The sequence below is a fragment of the Peromyscus californicus genome, unplaced genomic scaffold, assembly GCF_007827085.1.
Source record: "Peromyscus californicus insignis strain IS unplaced genomic scaffold, ASM782708v3 Scaffold_10__1_contigs__length_136768540, whole genome shotgun sequence".
NCBI lineage: Eukaryota > Metazoa > Chordata > Mammalia > Rodentia > Cricetidae > Peromyscus > Peromyscus californicus.
The window spans coordinates 76,530,259-76,543,374 of record NW_026294391.1 but is presented as its reverse complement, the minus strand read 5'-3'; the positions used below and the strand labels follow the sequence as shown (position 1 = coordinate 76,543,374).

At 35.8% G+C, this 13,116-nt stretch overlaps 1 protein-coding gene across 1 annotated transcript; it reads right to left on the bottom strand.

Moving 5' to 3' along the window:
* Window positions 1–11,230: 11,230 nt before the first annotated feature.
* On the bottom strand, window positions 11,231–12,325 carry LOC128115318 (N-lysine methyltransferase KMT5A-like). Its single transcript, XM_052745870.1, has one exon. The coding sequence runs from the start codon at window positions 12,323–12,325 to the stop codon at window positions 11,231–11,233; it is 1,095 nt and encodes a 364-aa protein (XP_052601830.1).
* Between the last annotated feature and the right edge of the window lie 791 nt (window positions 12,326–13,116).

Sequence of the window (13,116 nt, the reverse complement as noted above, 5' to 3'; positions counted from 1 at the left end):
TATTTTTTTATTTTTATGTTTATTTAGTCTCCTGAATTGTTACTGTGTTTATAAGGTCCAATGTTTTTCATTAGCTTCAGTAAGGTATTTTAAGTAAATAATGAGGACCTTCATATACTATTTGATGTAACAAATTAAAAAGAATTGGTATAATGTCTTCCTTGAAAGTATTATAGAATTCATCAGTGAATCTGTCTAGTCCTAGGATTTTATTTGAGGTGAGACTTTTAATAGTAGCTTCAATCACATTGGATGCAATGGGTTTGTTTAATTTATACTGACAAAAACTAGAATCATCTGAAAGGACCACTATGAAATCTATTCTATGAAGCTTACATCATCTTGATATCAAAAGCAGGTAAAAAGAGTACAATATGGAAAACTACAGGCAAATTTCTCTGAAGAACAGTGATCCAAAAATTAATAAATTATTTGCAAACTGAAATTCATGAACACATTAACAAGATAATACATTATGTCCAAGTGAGCTTCATCCCAGAAAGGCAAGGTTGACACAATATCAATAAATGTAATACACTATATGACAAACACATCTCTACATAGACAGAAATCACATAATTATTAGAATTGATTCTGAAGAAGCATTTTACAAAGTTTAACATGCCTTTATTATAAAGGTCATGGAGATTTCAGTAACAGATGGAATATACCTTAAAATAATAAATGCTAAATACAACAAAACGAACATCATATTGAATGAAGACAAAGCAAGAACATTTCTCTAAAATCAGGAAGGGGACAAGGATGCACATTCTTCCTTCTCTTATTCAATAGAAGTTAAGTATCTGTTTTTATATTGAAGCCTGTTATCCACATGAGGTTGCATTTTGTGCAAGGTGATAGTATGTATTTATTTGGATTCTTATGTATGCAGCCTTCCAGTGTGACAACTACCAATTGTTAAAGATGCAGAATGGGAAGGGTAGCCACAGTAGGTTGCCTGCTGTAGGTCTAGGGATGAGACTGGGAGATTGGATTTGGAGGAACTGAAGGAGAGATGAAGATCTGTAGTTATCCTCCCTGCTTCTCTGGTTGGAATATATATTACTTTTACAGTGATTAGGCCTTCATGATCTACAAAGTGGTTAATGATTGCAAATGTACTTATTATTATTACAATGGATAGTACCATGTAATTTTTATCACAGACTCCAAATGTATATATGTGGGTTTTCTACCTTTGCTTTTCACTCTTTTCCTGTTCATTTTTGATACAAATCCTTAATATATAGCCTAAGTTTACCTTAGATTACAGAATCTTCTGTTTTAGGCTCCACAAAGCAGTGGTTGCAGAAGTATGTCACTATGCCTTTGTTGTGTACTTTCCAAAAGGAAATTATTATAATACTTGATCCATTAAGCAAGTGGAGCTAAAAACTGTACTTTATTAAAGTTTATATAATTTATTTGATGTACATTTACATTTTGCTTCACTTTCCTTCATTTTATTTTGGTGTTTTCATTGTATTTCTCCCCTCCCAAGTAGAGTAAAATCAATATTTTTCCAATATATTTCATTTGGTATATAACAAGTACATTTTCAGGGAATATAAAGATTTTCATACTATTTAATAATAAGATTTTAATTTATTAAATAAATATTTTAGAATCTTGGCATGTGTCTTGCTTACTGCTGTGTTAACACATGATCTCTGACATGAAATTTTCAAACTTTTTCTGATGTTGTATGCATACAAACTGTAGGAAACTGTTTTCATCAAGACACAAAGCATTAAATCCAAGGATCCATGATAGATGTGTGATGATGCACTCTATATTCTTACATTGTTCTAGAAATAAGTGAATTATTTCAGTGGATAATGATGTAGTTTTCTGGTAATATCTTACTAATGATGTCATTCTATACCCAACAAATCTGGTTTTCTAGAGCAGTTCTGTAGAATGAACAGCTAAAGTGACTTTCTTCACTTTCTGCAGTAATAAAAATGGTATTTTTTTAACTTCTCTGAGTTTTTGTAATTATGTTTGCAGACCAAATAATACCATTCTCTAGCTATATTATAAGCATCCTCAGTCACTATGCATAGCACATGGTAAATATCGTTCACAGATTCCATATTATTTGCAGTTTCTGGCAATCAAGAAACAAACTGATTTCTGGACCATTGAGAGTAGCTTTGCACAAGAAAATTTGTTCAGAATATTAATATATTTTCCTCCTTGCTTAAATTACTTCCCTTTTTAAATTAAAACCTGTAGTAGGTACAATAAAATTAAGAAACTTACCTTAAATGAAACAATTACCTAACTTGCCAAAAAATATCAAAATTACCAGAGATTGCTTCCACTTAAACACTGTAACTTCCATATAGCTGTTCTTATAGATTTTGCACTCACAAATCTAGAAAGCTTGTGATATAAAGTGGCAAATGAGCAATTATCCTAGAAAATATAAATAATCCATGGAAAGAAAGGAAATTACTACAAAATACTGTACTTTCTTCAAGAATCCGTACATTGGAAATTGAGCTCTGGCCTCAGGCAATGTCATAAAGGAATGCTGCACAGTTATTCTATAGAAAATGTCAAAATGAGAATATGATATTAGGATGTTTTAAAAATGACCCTCAACTCCCTACAGATGATATGACATTCTTCTGTCTTTACACAGGCATTATGGACTTTAAATTTGGTGTATAAACCTGAGCTTATTTTTAATCAAATCTCAATTATTATTAGTTTATTATAATATGTCTTAGTTAGGGTTACTATCACTGTGGTAAAACACTATGAACAAAAACATCTGAGGGAGGAAAGTATTTGTTCGCCTTTTTCTTCTACAACACTGTTCATCACTGAAGGAAGTCAGGGCAGGAAATCAAGCTGCACGGAAGCCTAGAAGTAGCAGTTAAAGCAGAGTCCAGAAAGGAGTGATCCATATTGGCTTGCTCTTCACAATTTGCTCAGCTTGCTTTCTCATAAAACCCAGGACCACCAGCACAGGGATGGCCCACGTCTAATGGGCTGGTCATGCCAAATCATTCACTAATTTAAAAAATTGTCCTACAGAATTGTCTACAGCACAATCTTATGGAACATTTCCCCAGTTGAGGCTCCCTCCTCTCCAATGACTCTAGCATTTGTCAAGTTGACATAGAACTGGCCAACATTAATCGAATTTTTGTTACTGAAATTATTAATGTGTAACCATAACTGAAAATGCACAAAGCCACCTAAATATAGGGCTTGAATGCATGATATTCAGATCAGAAGTCATTTATAACTATATAGTTTCAGCTTCTAATGTGCCCAAAGTACAAAATGAGTACAAATTTTCTTTTTTCACACAGACTAGAGAATATGCAAGTACTATGGTTATAGCATCTTTTGAAAAAGATGAATTTTAGTATTTATAAACTAGTTTTCTACGTGAAGATTATTAATGAGTATCACTCATTAGCCCCTGAGCTGACATCTACCAATTTCAATTAAACTATTCAACAAAAGCATAGAAAGGGGAAAAAAGCAGTGAAAATCAAGAATATAGAGAAATTCTATTACTTGTCAGGATACAAGTAGAATGAACATATACAAATTTCACATTAGAGAAATTAGAGAGATGAATATATTGATTAAAATATAATCAGTGTTGTAAAGATGTGTTACATTTGTTTATACTATGGAATATTACTTAAACTGTGTAAGGGTGTGTTACATTTGTTTATGCTGCCATTGTTAATCATATAAAGATGTATTACATCTGTTTTTGTTGTATTTGTTTAATTATGTAAAGAAGTGTTGCATTTGTTTCCCCTTGCCTGCCTAAGGCACCTGATTGATCTAATAAAAATCTGAATGGCCAATAGCTAGGCAGGAGATGGGTAGGCATGGATGGCAGGCAGAGAGAAACAATAGGAGGATAGAAGAGAGAAGAAGAAGAGAACAAGGGAGAAAGAAAGGGGGACATCTGAGAATAGAAATCAGAAAACTACCAGCCAGACATGGAGACAACAGGAAAGTAAGACATACAGAAAGAAAGGTAAAATCTGCTGAGGCAAAACATAGATGAAGAGAAACATGATAATTTAAGTTAAAAGAGCTAGTGAGACAAGCATAAGCTAAGGCCCTGCATTTAACTAATAAGTCTCCTTGTCATGGGAGTTGGTTGTTGGCCTAAAAGACAGCATGTTACAAGTTAGTCCTATAAAGTTAGTCCTTACCTGGAAGAAAAGGCCTAGGCAGCAAGACAATGAAGCAATTAGGTCTGTTCTTCATCAGCTGTCCATGTTTTTCTACCCAGATAAGCCCAGAAGCAGCAGAGAAATTGTCTCCCCAATGTTTTCTCATTTCTCCCTTTCCACTCCACCTCCTAATATTACTCCTTTTCTATTCCATTCTCATCCTCTTTCCTTTCTTCCCTCCTTCCATTACTCTCTCTCCCTCCCCCCAATCTCTCTATTTCTCTACATCAAAAAGGAAAGAACAATTCTCACTATGCAGCACAATGCCGGGGGCCATAAAAATAGCGCACACCTCAGATTTCAGCTTCTCTCTATTCCACGGGTAAATAGATAACAATGACATACTTCCTGTGACAAATTATTTTTCTTGTAGGACAAAGAAGAAATAAACAAATGAAACATATGCATAGTGAAGAGATGGTGCATGCATTCTCCCAGTTCAATGGAGGTACCCATTTTCGTACAGTACCATTTGGCTATTCATTATTTGTGTTATTATCTTCAACTAATAAAATTGATTTACCTTATGAGCCTTGGTTTCATCCTTCAAATAGCCATGAAATGACTCCTTGCCATAAATTAATAATCAAAAGTATATTTGAAAGATTTTTCATACAATTTGGTGACTATTAATTGCCTAATATTTATTATTTTCCTTACTATACAGTATATTAATCATTTTTTAAAATATTCTGTGTACATAAACATCATATGTACATTTCTGGAACTGTTATCAAAGAAGCCTTCCTCTAGAAGTTAAGTTAAAGAAAGAAATATAGTTTGTAAATTCTTAATCTTCTTGCAACATTACTCAAAATAGTAAAACAAAATAATTTAAATATACAAATGTAGAGAAGAATGATAAGCTATTATGAACATATAATAAAAAAGTTTGCAATAGCACAAAAAAAATAAATTATCAATTTGAGAAATTGGAAGTATAGCCCAATAGTAGAATATTAAATAAGATGAATGATGCATTGTTTTGTTCCCAAACATTACAACCCCCAAAAAAGTTATTTGAATAATAACATAAATATTTGACATGAATAAAACTATACTGCAGTCACACAGAGCTAGAGACTAATAATTGCTTTGGATATTCAAAGGTGAAGTGATTGTATTTAGGTAAGTTTTCATGTCATTTAAAAGTTCTAAAAAAATTTATATTTTATAATAAAATATACATAAAAGATATATACATCAGAGTACCAACTATTTGTCATAGTTTAATTCTAACTGACTATTATTACTCTTACTGTAGGCTTCAGCTTCATAAAATTTAGATCACGTTTTCATATGAAATCATGTAATTGCATGTGAGGGAGGTCATAAGATATTAAAACTGTAAAATGTTTCTGAATATGCCATTGTTAAAAATTTCAACAAATCTAAGGTATTTGATTTTGGTTTTTGAGACTTGGTCTCATGTTGTTTTGAAATTATCCTCTTCTATCCACCTACCAATGTGTGACAATTACAGAAATGTGCAGTCATGCTTAAGCTAATGCAATAAGTTCTTCTTTATTTTATAACTTACAAATCCTTACTAATAAATCGTTGATTTGGTTTTTGAATATCCACCAAGGATAAAGTAATATTTTGATCTCTATTTCATGTTCATTTTAATTCTAATATCATTTGTTAGAAGGAAGAATACTGTTACTGATGCATGGTTGGGAAGATTTTTAAAGAATTAAATTAAAAATTAGCATCTCTATTAATGAAGTAACAGACCCTTTATTGATCACAAATGACGTATGTTCATCTTCACACATGGACACACACACACACACACACACACACACACACATGCATACACACACTTGCAATAAAAGGTATTACTTCATTGTTGCTAGAAATTTAAATGTTTTATTCTTATACATTTCATTTGTTTCATTAAAATTCTAGTTTACCATTCTGCTATGGCCCATTGCCAATATAAATATGCAGTATAAAAGTAGACTATAAAGCTTTTTAAAATATTTTATTTATTTTGTGTGTATATATGTTTCACTTGCATCTGTATCTGTACACCATGTGCATGCAGTGCCTGTGGAAGCCAAAAGAGAACACTGGATACCCTAAAACTAAAATGTCAGATGGTTGCGAACTTCCATGTAGGTGTTGGGAATCAAACTTTCATCCTCTGCAAGAGCAGCCAGTGCTTCTATTTTGTGAGCCATCTTTCCAGCACCAAATTTTAAAAACTTAATCTCTTATTTTAAATATAAAAGATATGAAGTCCACATTGCTTTGTTCTAAGTACATTTGCTTCTTTCATGAAAGGTTTGTAGCTTATACGCTACATCAAACACCTTGGATATTATATACCAAGGAAGTGAAGTTTTGTTGACAGAATTTTCTACTTATTTTACCTACCTGAACCGTGGAAATGTTCAAGAATTAAAGCTGATTACAGGGAAAAAAGGGGAAAAAATGCATATTTTATACGGAAAGAGTGAAGATAAAATGACAATATAAAGGTTTACTATTTTCTCCAACATCTAATAAACTGAAAAATTGTAAATGTTTGTATCACTTTTTCTTCTTTCACAAGGATTTAACAGACCAGTTACATAGAAAGTATTCTGCAAATATGTGAATAAGTTCCTAAACCTCTCAGTCCATGTCCTCACAGTTTTATCTTCCATTCCTCATTCTACATAGTCATGCTAGTCAAACTACCCATATCATTACAAATTCTTGAAAGAAACAATTTCAAAGCAGGAAGGGTTTATTTCAGCTTACAATTTCAAAAGTTTCACTTATGATAATCAGGTCTTTCATTCATGATGGGACTATAATAAATATCAAATTGAGTAGTATGCTGTAATATTTTATAAAACTTAGCATTGAGGGGTGAACCCACAAACATATATTTAATAATTTATTAAGGGGTACAATGGAAATACTGACTCACTAATACAGAACAAGGAAGATGCCACTGCTGATCCTGCTGATCCAGCTGCCACTGTCCTGTCCTTCTGCTCAAGGGCAATGGGGATAAATTGCAAGTCTTGCTTCTCCTCTGACCACCTGAGAGAGTGAATGACCCCTATTCCTCTGCTCTTAAGTGGTCACATATGCAGGCAAGACCATGCCCTAGAGCTTTCTACCCTAAAGCCATTGGTTGAATGGAATGAATTCCGACAACAGATCCCCATTTTTGTCTAAATTAAAGGGTTCTAATCCAAACGTAAAGCTATATACAATAATAACAATTATCAAGAATTGTCAAGAAGAAAGAAAAGGTACTAACACAAACAAAAATGGAACTAAAGCCAATAGGAACACCATCAAGCAAGAAACATATATTAAATGTCTAGACCATAGGTAATCGGCAAATTACAGAGATTAATCCAATAGCTCTCCTATCCTGAAGAATCTAAGTCTTGTACCTGATATGTTCTTCACTAAGATATAAGAGGATTGTAATTGTAACTATCTAGTCTTCAACTCCATCAAAGACACGAGAAGGAAAATAATAATTCCTGAGTAAGTAGAACTCGCAAGCAAGCGAGTTCCAAAAATGCAAGAAATGACAGAAACAGCTGACTGTGTGGACAGTCACCCAATGTTTTTCTGCAACATTGGGGCATCCTACTTTGGCTAATGGCCAAAAATATCTGATAGACCATTTTCAAAAGCAGGAAAATTTGAAAGACTGTCCTACCCTGGCTTGGCAAGGTTTAGCAGTTGCTTTTCCTTGTGTCTTGCTTGTCTGGATTGGATAGTGTGCTTACTATCAGCAGTGGAGACAAGGGCAGGTTTTGCTCAATAGGCCAGTTTTACCAAGAAGAAGACAAACTCCATATGGAGTGTACTTGTTGCCCATCATCTTTTTGTGAGTAGATCAGTGTTGCCAGGAGCAATTCTGTCTCATATCAACAGAATTCTAAGTTATTAAAACATTTAAATGCCATATTCTCTAGGTTTTTGAAGTGAAGTGTTTGAAGACTATCTGAAATATATCTCTTGTAGCTAAATGTTTTCCTGTGTCCCACCCAGTCCATAGCTGCTCGGACCCAAGTAAACACACAGAGGTTTATATAATTAAAACTGCTTGGCCATTAGCTCAGGCTCACCACTGACTAGCTCTTACATTTAAACTCAGCCTATTTCTGTTAATCTATATGTTGCTACATGTTCTGTTGCTTTACCTGTGTGCCATTACATGCTGCTCCCTGGATGATGGGCTGGTGTCTCCTGACTCAGCCTTCCTCTTCCAAGAATTCTCCTTTTCTGCTTATCCCACCTATACTTCCTGCCTGTCTACTTGCCAACCAGCATTTTATTAAACCAGTATACAATAGCAGTATCCCACAGCAGTCTCTGCTTATCTAAAAAACCTAACTACAATAAATATAAGTTTGACAAGCATGGGTGACTATTACCCTGTAATACTTATAAACCTATATAGCTTAAAGACTATGACTTCACATTATAAATGTAAACAATCTGTAAACAGATGTACAGTATAAGGACAATGACCTCAAATATGTGACAATCTATAAAAATATCTTAATCAGAGGTAGAAATGTATAGTGCAATATGACAAAGATGTCCTTAATTTGTATCAATATACAAAATATTCTAAACAGAAGTAGAACATACATATAGCATGACTCACCAGAAAAAAATGGTACTGACTATTTTACTCAATTATTATTGGCACATAACATTGAACTATACTCACATTGTGTCAATTTCTTTTCTAATCACAGTAGCTGACAGAAAATAGAATCTCTTACTATTCAGCTGCTGATTGAGAGAAATCATTCTTCTATCACAATCCTTCTTCAAAATAAGTTCAGGAAAGAGAAGTACAAAAGTGATCACTCACCAGAAAAAAAAAATGACTTTTCTTCATACAGTCAGGAGCCTTATTTATTGCAGTTTTTATCATATTGAGAAAGACTCATAGACTCCATGATGAGCTCTCAGTTCCATTTGTTTTTACTGTATAAATACAGTCTCCAACTCTCTCATCTACAATAAGCCTCAGTGATTTAGTAGAGCCATACAAACACTGAACCAGATCATAAAGGAAAAGAGTATAGTTGACATCTTAGTGCAAAGAGAAATGGGGTAAGAAACAAACCCAGGAACAACAAAAGGACTTTATCATCTAGGTTTTACATTACCTGAGTGCTTGACTGCTGGTCCAATTCCCAATACTGTTACTGGCATAACACATTGCCTTGGGCAAATCACTTAACCTCCTTGTGTGCCTGACTCTCGGTGAAGAGAATGAAGCAAAGACAGAGCTTAATGTTTACACAACAATCAGGGCTCCTGGAAGCATAACACCATGATGTATTGGTGGCAGATATAAGAAAACACTCTTTAAAATTTGAAGCTGCAATTTTATAATGCTCATAGTTCACATAAGAGCGTGGTGTTTGAAGTCTGATACCCAGTTACATATGTTACTATTTTAAAGGCAAAACGTCAAATTGACACCATGCTTCCAAAGCTAAGCAAGTCATCTATTTCTCTTCAGGGATACTTACATTGGCCTCTGTCATTATTTTCATAGCGTGGTAAAGCTTTAGCAAATCATGTGCAGAAAAGATCAGAATTGCTAATGCAGGGCTGTGGGAGCCCATTTTCAGGTTTCCAAGTGGCTTTACCCAGCAGATCCACATAGAGAGGATGATTGGACCATGGGCGTGAGTGTAGGTGTCTGAGATGGTCTGCACGTGGCTCTGCTGGGGGGAGGTCTTTTGCTCCACCCCTTGACATTTCTATAAATACCCTAGGGCAGAGACAGTGGGGCCCGTTGGAATAAGTTCCAGGCCTTCTCGAGATTATCCTGTATTTTCTATCTGTTTATCTCCATATTCTAAGTCCTTCTAATATTTCCTACTATTCTCACTCAAAAGCACTATGGAGAAATGTGGCAGGGGTGGGTAGTCTGTGTGCCCCCACCCCACACGCCACCCCTCCCCATCCCTCCGACCCCCTCCCGCCCCCACACAGGACACTATGAAATATATTGAATGTTGGCTGGTTAAGACCATATATCCCTGGTCAATTAAAAGAACTGCCTTTTCTTGATTGAATACAACCTGCCAGCTCTTTATATAGATTCTTATGTAATGTTTGTAACTGCTGTCCATAGTCAGAATTATCTTTATTTACAAGTAAAAACCTTCATCACAAGTTACTGAGAAAGATAAAGAAACTTAAACTAACCAACTATATGGTAAATTACAGGATGAAATTTATTTGAATCTAAACTCTAGATTTCTTTTAAAAAATAAATTCAGAGTTCACATTTATATAAAGAATTAATGTAGTTTCAGGAAACCTGCCCCAGCAGGCAGGAGAACAGTACTTTTCCAAGCCCCCTCCAGTCTGCCTGCTCACACTGAGGCTTTGAGGTGCCTAGAAAAGCTAGGAGCCAGTGGAAGAGATCTGTTCTTCGCCGGGCCTCCAAGCCCCTGGCTCAGTCATCTTTGGAGAAGCAGAGGGGAAGACTAGCTTAGTGCAAAATTTTTGTTGAAAACTATGCATACACTCAATGTGTATGCTTGTCAAGGTGCTGAGAACTAGAGCTTGGAGACATCCTGTCCATGCAGTAAGCAGGAGCTGGCAGGACCCTAGCTCCCACCTGTCCTTGGATGTGGGGTGAGGCAGAAGTCCTGGTTTTCATCTTGGACAGAAACCAGCTTCCTAATTCATGTTTGATTCCATTCTCTGAAATCAGTGCTGAGTCTTAGACTGTGTGGGAAACACAAACGTTCAACTTGTATGTAAAAATGTACAAAAACAACTAGGATATAGAAGTTTGGGTAATATAAGGCCATCTGCTCAAGTCCACCTTGGAAACTTGTAACAGATATTTAAATACTACTTGAAAAATTATCTTTAATATAATTTTTAAAAACATTTGAAGTAATTAGCTAAGAATAAATATTTGTTAAAAAAATCATTTCCCTTTGAGCGCACTTTGTCCTTTGAAGGAGGCAGGGAGGCAGGGAGACTGGGAGGCAGCATGGTTAATACTTCAGCCAAGGGTAGGCTTTGATGGAGGCCTTGCTACGGTCGCCATAGTCATACAGGAGCTCCTCCCCAACTGCAATGTCTCTGGAGGCGATGAGGATGAGATGAGGCACGCCACTTATGTCATGTAGCTTAGTTTGGCAATTCCCACATTTACTGTGATTGATCAGTCTCCCCAGGCGATTTGTTTCTCGAGTGGCATCCACACAGTAGGTTTTGTTCAGATATTGAAAATAGTACATGTAGCAGCCTGTGGAGGGGTCTTGTGCATACCGAGCCTCCCGCTTCTTGGCATCGGTTTTATCAATGAGGTCTCCATGGTATTCTACTATGAAATCTCCCCGGGAGAACCGCTTGGTGGTAATCACACCCCTGCCTTTGCCATCAATGAGATCAATCTTCATGCCTTCTTCCTTCCCGCTCTCAATTAGCTGATCTATTTGTCTCTTTTCTTCAGACTGCAGCTCAGCTTTGCTCTTCCTGGAGCTCCTTCGGACCTGATAGAAAGCTTTAAGTTTTTTATTCTGTTGCCTTTTCCCTTGAAACTTTTTCCTAGAAGACTGCTTGATCTTGAGGGACTTTTTCAGGGCTTGCTTTGCAACCACTGCCTTGGTAGAATGACATGATGGGAATGGAAGTTTTGGAGGTTCTGCTGCTTTCAATTTTTTATTCAGAAAAAGTCCCAGGGAACCTCTCTTGGCATTTTTGATCTTCTGCTTATTGGATTTCATTTTACTTCGGATCACATTCCCAGCATTTCTTTTCTTTTCTCCCTTCCTATAGATTCCAGCTAATGGTTTTCTCAGGCATTTGACCTTGTGACATGCAACTGTGTCTTCCTGAGGTGGGGAACGCATTTCAGAGCATTTCTTCGAACTCGTGTTGGTGTCAATTTTTGACTGCCCAGTAAGCACGTTCTTCTGAAGCCCAGTTAGGCCCATGGAGGTGTGGCCCTCGACCTTGCCCTCACTGTCACCACAGCCTGGCCACCAGAGTGGCTGTCGCTGTCGCTGATGTTGCTGCTTCCACCAGCGCCGCCGTGGTGCCCCAGGGAAGGGTCGGTTACGCCTTATGGTGCCCACTTCACCCATGGCCTGTAGCTGGCCCGGCACCCACATGTACTGAGGCCTGGGCCCAGAGCTAGACTAGCTAAACTCCAGATTCTCAATTAGTGTATCTTTTCTGTTTTGTCAAGTTAAGAATGAATTCCATCTCTTGATATCTGAAATCATTATGCAAAGAATATTATAATCAGTTTGGGATATCTGTTCTTACTGTCTTCATAGATATGACTTTGAAATTGTTTGACTACCTCTAGAATTTAGAATATGCTTCTATGATTATAGAGTAGAGTAGGTCTATGGCAACATGGTCCTAAAATAGAGAACTTGAGACTTCTTTCTTATTTTTGAAAGGTGTCTCTACAGCAAATTTAAATTCGAGCAACGAAATGTAGTCAATAGAAACTCCCTTCATAAAAAATACTGTTTATCTAGAAGAAATTTGTTAACAGATATAAATGGGATATAAGTTGAGACACAGTTGAATGTTACACAAATTATTCATTATAAGAACACCCGGGAAACAGAGCAAGCTAAATCTGGCACCTGCACTTAATCTGTCGGCTACAAATTCCAGGGCAAAGATGCCACAGCTAAGGACATTCACTACACTGAATTTCACAAAGGTTCCTGTAGTTGCCAGACCTGCCCTCCAAGAATGAAATCTCAAAGAAATGATATACTTTTCTAACATATGCAAAGATACTACGTAGGTTAGAGACAAAATGATCTTAGTCTAACCTGTATATTTTGTTAATATTTATTTCAGACATTTGGCTAAATGTTGTATAAACATTGTGATTTTTGAATTTATATATACA

What these genes read in the sequence shown, in the direction of transcription:
- LOC128115318 (XM_052745870.1), bottom strand. Translation starts at nt 12,325, where the DNA reads ATGGGTGAAGTGGGCACCATAAGGCGTAACCGACCCTTCCCTGGGGCA.